At 42.6% G+C, this 9,047-nt stretch overlaps 1 protein-coding gene across 2 annotated transcripts; it reads left to right on the top strand.

Moving 5' to 3' along the window:
- Positions 1-221: 221 nt before the first annotated feature.
- LOC123154903 (flocculation protein FLO11) lies at positions 222-4,517 on the top strand. 2 transcript variants are annotated; one of them, XM_044573516.1, is made up of 3 exons: positions 222-346; positions 1,860-2,089; positions 4,433-4,517. In XM_044573516.1, the coding sequence occupies exons 1-3, from the start codon at positions 303-305 to the stop codon at positions 4,450-4,452; spliced, it is 294 nt and encodes a 97-aa protein (XP_044429451.1). In that variant the 5' UTR covers positions 222-302; the 3' UTR covers positions 4,453-4,517. The 2 variants fall into 2 exon arrangements, with proteins under 2 accessions (XP_044429451.1, XP_044429450.1); XM_044573515.1 differs by having other exon boundaries at positions 274-444.
- The last annotated feature ends 4,530 nt before the right edge of the window (positions 4,518-9,047 follow it).

Here is a 9,047-nt window from a genome sequence, read left to right as displayed (position 1 = left end):
AGAGTGGAGGAATGTATTGATGACCAGCTAGTTCACAAGGGAGCTTCAAATATCGTATCCTTTAAGAAATATTTCTTTCTAATATTCCAGTCACACGTATTTTAATTACTGTAACTACCAATGCATTCGTAAGATACGCTAGGCATGAACATTAAGCCCTGGTCGTACAAACAAATAGTAGTAGCCAAGTAATAGTAGTCCATCCAGCAGCTTTTCATCGATAAAAAAGCAGTAGCGGCAAGTGCGTGCCTTATCTTATCTAGAAGTTGTCCATTGTGCGGCCTCTTCTCCATCCAGCGCCTATGTCCTGCCCCGCGCGCCCGTCGGCAAGCCCATCTCCTCCACAGTATGTCACCCCCTTCTCCTACCTTGGTCCTCCTCCTCGCTTGCGTGCGTCCTCAGTCTCCCCTTGACAGCCATCGCCCAGCTGGGTTCACCGGCGAGGTAAGTGAGCTCCATAGCCGCGCCTCTCTCCCACTCCTCTCTGATCCCCTTCCGTCATTTGCTCCCTGCCGGAGCACCATGGACGTCCCCGGCCGCCTCTTGTTGTCAATCGGTCGGCGTCCAGCACCACTACCCGGTGTTGTCCTACTCCGCCATGGCCTCCTCCCCCGCATGCCACTGTTGTGCTTCTGGCCCTCGCTGATGGCCTCCTCCTTGCCTATGCACACCTCCGAGCTGCCCCGTTTCTGCCTTTCATGGTCGATTTTGTTGATTCCTTTTTCCGATGTCGTTTCCTCTGTGCCGATTGCTGAGTTAATTTCTTCAGGGGCCGTTCACTGATTTCTTTTCCCCTTCCCTTATTCCCTTCCTGATTATTTAGGCTGTAGGTATATAAACTAGCCAGATTAGATGTAAAGGAGCAAGGTGGCATTATTTTGAATGTAGAAAGGACCCTCCTCTAGCGTTGCTGGCATAAGTGACGGGCATGAAGTTGCACAGGGATGGGCCAGGCCAAAGCAGCCCAATGCAGTGAGCGTGGATGTGAAGGCAAAACGGTCGGACGGACGGACGAACATGTTATTGGTAGTACGCCACCTCATTTATATTATGGTTTTTTCTATACAAATCATAAAAGCATATTACGACTAGGCAGAAGCGTATTGTGACGGTGAACCCACAGAGTCAATCCGTGCTTTATTATTAGGGAGAGATTTGGTTCTCATTTTATTTGCCAAAAGTGCATTAAATGCATTAGGAAAATATTTTCTAAATGTTCTGTGTTTAAATTAATGTTCATTAAGCTCTAAATATTGTATAGTTATTTTAGAAATTATTGTGGTGTTTTTATTAATTCATTTGAATTACTTAGGGCCACTTTAGTCTTCGGTTTACAAAAACACACACGCACACACTCACGGCAGCCTGGACCGAAACTGGCTTCGGCCTAGGAGCGCCCCGACCGGCCTAGTTGGCCATTTGGCCCACGGCCGGCCTCCCGCACCCTCGACCTCCCCCCACCGATCGACTGCCCCTCGCCTCACTCTCACTCGCCCTCCTGCACCCGCCGACACGTGGGCCCCGCCCATCAGGTCGTCCCCAACCTCCCGCACCACACGGGATAAACATCCTCGCCGCGCTCTCGCAACATCCGCTGGGCTCTCTCGTGGATGAGGCCTTATCCGTCGACCCCAAGCCCTCTGCCCTCGCCTATAAAAGCCCCTAGACCCCTCTTCCAATCTCGCCGCCCCGCTTCATCCCACGCCGCTCAGACCCGCCGCCCTTCCTGTTCGCATCTCGCCAGAGCCGCGCCACTCGTCGGAGCATTTCGACGCCCGTAGACCAGTCCGACCCTCACTGTTTTATAAAATTTATTAGCTCACTAAGGTGCATCCCTTTAACATGATTTTTGCCCCTAGGTCCCGTCGGAGCCGCCGCACTGTCGACGACGGAGCACTGAGCCTCGCCGTTTTCACCTCGCCCGTCCCGACGCCGCTGATGAACACCGCCACCACCTTCGCGACTCCCTCGACACGCTGCACCTCCCCGTCTTCTTCCCCATCGACGAGGACCACCGCAGCCGCAGCCCCCTCCGTCACCGACGTCGTGCCGCCGTCTTCATCATCGCCGGCCACCTCCACCACCCGCCGTAAGCCGCCGCCCCACTCCTGCCCATTAGATCGATCACCGACGGCCTATATTAGATTAGGTTAGTTGTTTTTAGTCAAACCAGTATGCGGTTAACCACGAGTTTTTATTTTAAAACCGATCGGTTTTTGTTTAAGTTAGCCATCGCCGTCGTTTTGCTTAAGGTCCGAATGTTCGCTGTATAAGCTACACAGCGAACACCTTTCGGCCAGCCACGAGCCGCCATGTGGCTGCGGACCTATTTGCCATAGTTTTTCTTCACAGTTTAGTACCTGTAATTACTAAATTAGTCCCTGATCTTAGATTAGTCATAACTTTTTAACCATCGATCTAAACTCGATGAAACCAGCGGCAAATTCTTCATCATGTTTAGAGCTATCCAGTGGTGTCCTTTTTGTAAACTTTTGTCAGATTCAAATTTGAATTTGTTTAGATTTGAATTTGAACTTCATATGGCCATAATCCTAAACCGTAGCTCCGATTAAGTTGATTCCTTTTGCACTTTGACACCGTAGCCAAACCCTATCACCTGGACCTTCGTCACAATAATTTTTCACACACTAGAATCCTCCCATTTATATTTCACTAGTATGCATAGTATGCACTTTAGTTCACATCACTTTTTGAACCATAGGCCTATGTGGTTTTGCACTTAGAATATTTTTTGTGACAACTTAGTGTGTTGTATGTTCATTTGGTTTTCCAAGACTTCTTCCTTTGCATGTTCTTCTTGGTTCTTTGAAATCTATACCTACTAATAAAAAAAATAGGTATTCTTAGTCCGTCATACTATTTTATAGAAAATCCTCTGATGTTTCTTATATTAAACCCGTAGTACATATTAAATGTTTTTTAAAATACTCGTATCTTTTAAACCGTAACTCCAAATTGAACATGTTATATATGGAATTTGATTAGAAAAATATATGGAATATGAATATGATGTTATTTTACCTGTTAACCATTTAAAAATACTATCCAGGGTGCAATCTTAATAAATAGTGCATTATTCGTCTTTCTTTCATATCTGTACTGATCCGAATTGTGGATGAACATCTCAGCAAAATCAAGATTGCAGACGAAATTGAAGATCACTTGCCCATTTCTTTGTACGTACTATATCTACAAAGACATGTTGAATCTTAAACTTGCCCTTTTGTAGGCAAAGACCATCTTTGTTTTGGTCATAGCTACAAATACTCAGATTATAGACTATTTTTTCTAAATTTAAAGCGTGTGGTATTCTTTTCTCCCGCTGCAATGCACGAGCCTTTTTGCTACTATTTGTTTATGTTTGTTTATCTTCTTTGCGATAGATTTCCCGGAGTGCGAACTAGAATATTACCACTCTTCAGAATTCAACCAGCAGTACCAATACAAGTTGCATCTTGATCATGTGTTCATTACCTATGTTTTAATTATGCACTTAGTTCTTTGTAGTAGGACTGCATGGTAGGATTTTATCCCGGATGGATATGCTTACACCCAGTAGTTCATTGAGGTAGGTCTGAACCTTACAACATTGTCGCCACCGTTTTACATTATGTTGCTTCGCTAAGTAGACGTGGGTTGGGGAGTGATCATTATAAAGTATAAGTGACAATGTAGTAAATAGGACCTAAGATAATTAATGAACTTCCTAGGAGGAAACTTGTTGTAATGGTGGCGAAGTATAGTGGGGCATGCATGGGAAACCCATGGTGGTGCACCTCTAGTGCTCCATCCGCTCAGGATCAAAGAGATCAATCGTATTCTCATGTCTAGAAGTTTATGTGTGCAGCCACAAGCCAATATGGGCTCTGGCTTAGTTGAGTAGTTAGTGTGACCCCTTCCGGGATGGGCTAGAAGATGTAGAATGAGTAGGTGTACCGGCCTATCTGTGGTTTAAGGGGGAACATTTTTGAAAGACTATGTCTCGATCATCCTATTCTCAAACACCAGGCAGTGCGATAACTTCAAGGGTGGCGATCGAGTCTTGTGGGGAAAAGTGTGCAATCATTTGTAGAGTGTTGAAACCTAATCGATTAACCGTGTCCCGGTTATGGACAACTTGAGCATCTAGTAGTGGAAATGCCAGGAGATCTCCTTACCTTTAATTAAAAAGTTGGGTTTTAAATGAAACTTGGGAATGGATGGAGTTGAGTTTGCCAACTCATCCTATGCAAATGTGTAGTAGTAGAATAACATCTTTTCTAATAGGGAAAAACTAGCTTTATGCAAAAACTAAACTTAGAGCTTTCCACCAGCCAAATTGCATGTACAAGTAGGTTCATTACACTTATGATGGGACTTTCTAGTACATTCAATGTACTGACCTATATGACTGCAACTAATCATGTTGCAGATATATCCGATGAGGATTAAGGTGCGATAGGTCGATGTTCTACACTCAACCTTGCTCGTGGAGTTGGACTCATTTACTACTTTGCTTCCGTAGTATTTTCTTATTGGCTCTATGCCCTATTTTGTAATAAATGTATTGCTCTTGGACTATCGATGTAATAAATAGAATTGTGTTATTTCTGTTATTTCATCGAGTACTGTGTGAGCTCGCAAGTCGATCCAGGGACTAGCACAGTAAGCACAAAGACTTCGACTCTTACTGAGTCAGGTCGCTACAGATTAAATCTTCTAGTCGTAGATAGATAAATTGCAAAGATAAAATAAATTAAAATAGAAAATTGCAGCAAGGTATTTTTGTGTTTTTATATATGATAAAAGTAGACCTGGGGCCATACTTTCCACTAGAGGCTTCTCTCTCGAGCACACATCATATAGTGGGTGAACAAATTACTGTTGGGCAATTGATAGAAAAGCACATAGTTATGATGATGTTCAAGGTAATGATCATGTATATGTGCATCACATCCGAGACAAGTAGACCAACTCCTGCATGCATCTACTACTATTAATCCACCCATCGACCACTATCTAGCATGCATCTAGGGTATTAAGTGTAAAATAGAGTGACGCCTCAAGCAAGATGACATGATGTAGACAAACGAAACCCAATTAACATGAACATACCTCATCATTCTACCCTTAATGCCAACAATACAAATATGTGTTGTGTCCCTTTCTGTCACTGGGATAGAGCATCACAAGATTGAAACCATCACAAAGCACATCACCCACTAAAGATAAATCATTCTAGTTGGCCAAACCAAATGGATAGATCGGAGGTAAATACAAAGCTACTCCCTCCATCTAGGTGTATAAGTCACCTTATGACAACCAAATAATCCCAATACACTTAGGCGCGGTGCATTAACTCTTACCTTGTTTCTTGGTTTTTGACATAAATAAAGGAATTAACCAATAAGAGGTGTGGGACGTGTATGCTTTCAATGACTTGAGACTACCAAACACGACATGCAGTGGCCAGTTCATTGCATGCAATGCTATTAAAGAGCAAATAAACATTAAGTTCTCTCATTTTTTCCTTTGCCTTGGTCGTGGTGCACAACCTAAGATGACTTATGACCTGGACGAAGGGAGTATAATAATCATGCATAATAAAGTTCAGAGAATAATCCATTACTTCTCATAAATATTCATATCATAAACCCACAATTCATCGGATCCCAACAAACACACCGCAATAGAAGATTACATCGCATAGAACTCCAAGAACATCAAGGAGAGCATTGTATTGAAGATCAAAGAGAGATAAGAAGTCATCTAGCTACAAGCTATGGACCCGTAGGTCTGCGGTGAACTACTCGCGCATCATTGCAAGGCAGCAAGTATGATGTAGAAGCCCTCCGTGATCAATTCCCCCTCTGGCAAAGTACCGGAAAAGGCCTCCAGATGGGATCGCGGAAGAACAAAAGCTAGCGGTGGTGGGAAAAGTATTTTGGGTAGCTCTCTAGTATATTAGGAATATTTGGGAGTTTATAGAGGCAGAATTAAGTCAAGAGGTGCCATCAGGGGCCCACAAGCTCAAGGGGCACGCCCCCTAGGCGCGCCTGGTGAGCTTGTCGCTCCCTCATGACTCTATGAGTCTTCTGTGGAACGTTCGTGGGTCCCTTCTAGTTCGGAAAAAAATTAATTCAAAGATTTTTCTACGTTTGCACTCCATTCGATATTTATTTTCTAAAAATCCAAAAACAAGCAAAAAAAACAGCAACTAGCACTGGGCACTAGGTTAGACCATAAAATGGTACTCCCTCCATTCCTTGATATAAGGTGTATAGATTTTTGAGAAAAAAAATCTGAAATATAAGGTGTATTCCGTTGCACCACTTGTTTGGATACATTTTAGGGATTTGATTACATTACCTTATATCAGGCAAGCTTCTCTATTTTCTCATGTCAATTAGTTAGGTGTAATCTCGCCCAAAAATTGTGAAAAATTCCCTCCACATGTGTTCATTAATTTCCGTGCCAAAAACTATACACCCTATATTTAGGAATGGAGGGAGTATAAAATAGCATTCAAATGCATATAAAACATCCTAGACTAATACTATAGTAGCATGGAACAATCATAAATTACAGATACACTAGATACATATCAAGCATCACCAAGCTTAATTCCTGCTCGTCCTCTAGTAGGTAAATGATAAAAACAGAATTTTTGATGTGGAATGCTACCTAACATATTCATCATGTAATGTTTCTTTTATGGTATGCATATTAAGATCCGAATGATTCAAAGCGATAGTCTATAATTGATATAAAGACATCAATACTCAGGCATACGGACAAACAATCATGCCTTTCAAGATAAAAATGCTAAAAAATGATATCCCTACAAAACCATATTGTCCTGTCATGCTCCATCTTATTAACACAAAGTATTTATCATGTACAACCCCGATGACAAGCCCAACAATTGGTTCATACTTTTTAATGCGCTTCAACTTTTTCAACCCCCACGCAATACATGAGCATAAGCCATGGACATAGCAGTATGGGTGGAATAGAATGCGGTGATATAGATTAATAAGGGGAAGTAAAAAAAGGAAGATAGTCTCACATCGACGTGGCCAATCAACGGGCTATGGAGATGACCATCAATTGATGTGAATGCGAGTAGTAGGGATTGCCATGCAATAGAGGCATTAAGGGCTATAAGTGTATAAAAGCTCAAACTAAAAACTAAGTGGGTGTGCATCCAACTTGCTTGCTCATGAAGACCTCGGGCATTTGAGGAAGCCCATTATCGAAATATACAAGCCAAGTTCTATAATGAAAAATTGCCACTAGTATAGGACAGTGACAACATAGCAGTCTCTTTATATGAAAAACATTGCCCATTCTCTCTTTTTTCTCTCATTTTGTTTTCTCTTTTTTTGTTGAGCTCTTTTTGGTCGCTTTTCTTATTTTTTTTATATTTCCTCACTGGGACAATGCTCTAATAATGACGATCATCAGAATTTTATTTACTTACAACTCAATAAAACTAAAACATATGACTATATGAATGCCTCTCGTAGTTTACCTGGATGTGCAATGACGCTAGCATAACATGTATGATAATGATGAAGGGTGGCTGAGCCACAAATACTATGTCGGCTATATGAACATGCAAAGCAATATGACAATGAAGGTGTATGTCATAATAACAGAATGGTGGAAGTTGCATGACAATATATATCGGAATGTCTATGGAAATGCCATGATAGGTAGGTATGGTGGTTATTTTCAGGAAGATATAAGGAGGCTTATGTGTGTAGAGTGTATCATATCATGGGGTTTGGATGCACTCGCGAAGTTTGCACTAACTCTCGAGGTGAAAATGGCAATGCACGGTAACGAAGAGGCTAGCAAATTACGGAAAGGTGAGAGTGCGTATAATCCATGAATTCACTTTAGTCATAAAGAACTCAGATACTTATTGTGAAAGTATATTAGACCTCGAAGAGAAGTACTACTACTCATGCCCCTAAGAGGATATATTGCACTACAAAAAAGACACATCCAAGACATTATGGCCCCAACGAAGAAAAAATAAATTGCCATGCTTATGACACTTCTATGATGATAATTGTGACAAAAATATGTATCATCAACGATGTGGTGGGCTCCCGCTTGTATGTCAAAAATTCATGAAAGAAAATGGGCTTTTCTGCCTCGACCGGCTAGAGATACACCTACATGGCATTCTCTGGGTCGTCCATGATGGAAAAAATCATGGTAGAAGTGAGGGTGAGGAAAATATCATGGAGTTCCTGGTTATGGTGGGTGGTCGGGGGCAGAGCCATGCAGTGTGGTTTGCGCATTTCTCTCGTACGCGCGTGTGTGCAAGGCGCTCGCTAACTAAATCCTTGCGAGTCGTTTGCTTAATGAACCCGAGCGATTGCACTAGGTAGCTACGTACTAAACACGAGTGATTGATCCCACTACGTACTGAAACACATCGATCTATCCCTTCACTTCTAACTAAACCCGCGCGATTCCTTCGCTGCTAACTGAAGTCGGTCGATTCTTTGCTGCTAACTGAATCCGATCGATCCTTCTTGCTACTCACTGAAGCTAATGAAGCCCCCGTGTGAGATGTAGCCAACCGGTGTGTTGATTTGCCTCTCGATGAACAATGTCTTTTTCTGCCCTGCGCGATACGTAGAAATGAGTCAAGACGTGTGGTGAGTCCAACCGGTTGGTTGGCTGTGGATGGACAGTTCTAGTTACTGCCAATTGCTCCTACGTACGTACGCCCACCCCAGTCGGTGGGGGTTGGATGAACATGTAACGCCTCGGATGTAACATTCCATATTTGTATCTCCAACTCTTGCCATTTCTGGCTATGTGATATGATATTTCCTTCATGGTTGGGTTTTTGTCTTCATTTTGAATTTTTTTCATGTCATGCATCTCATCTCATGTGATCATGTGCATCTCATTTGCATTCGTGTTCGTCTCATACATCCAGTCGTTTTCCCCGTTGTTCATTTCGCAATCTGACACTCCCACATCCCACATGCACCCGGTGCACCCCTCCAATCTCGTTTCGT

The sequence above is a fragment of the Triticum aestivum genome, chromosome 7A, assembly GCF_018294505.1.
Source record: "Triticum aestivum cultivar Chinese Spring chromosome 7A, IWGSC CS RefSeq v2.1, whole genome shotgun sequence".
In the NCBI taxonomy this organism is placed as follows: Eukaryota; Viridiplantae; Streptophyta; class Magnoliopsida; order Poales; family Poaceae; genus Triticum; species Triticum aestivum.
Note: the sequence above shows the minus strand (reverse complement) of the source record. Positions and strands in the feature narration are given on the sequence as shown.

What these genes read in the sequence shown, in the direction of transcription:
- LOC123154903 (XM_044573515.1), top strand. Translation starts at nt 349, where the DNA reads ATGTCACCCCCTTCTCCTACCTTGGTCCTCCTCCTCGCTTGCGTGCGT. An exon ending in CAGCTGGGTTCACCGGCGAG is followed by an intron (nt 445 to 1,859) that starts GTAAGTGAGCTC and finishes TTTTGCCCCTAG; the next exon opens with GTCCCGTCGGAGCCGCCGCA.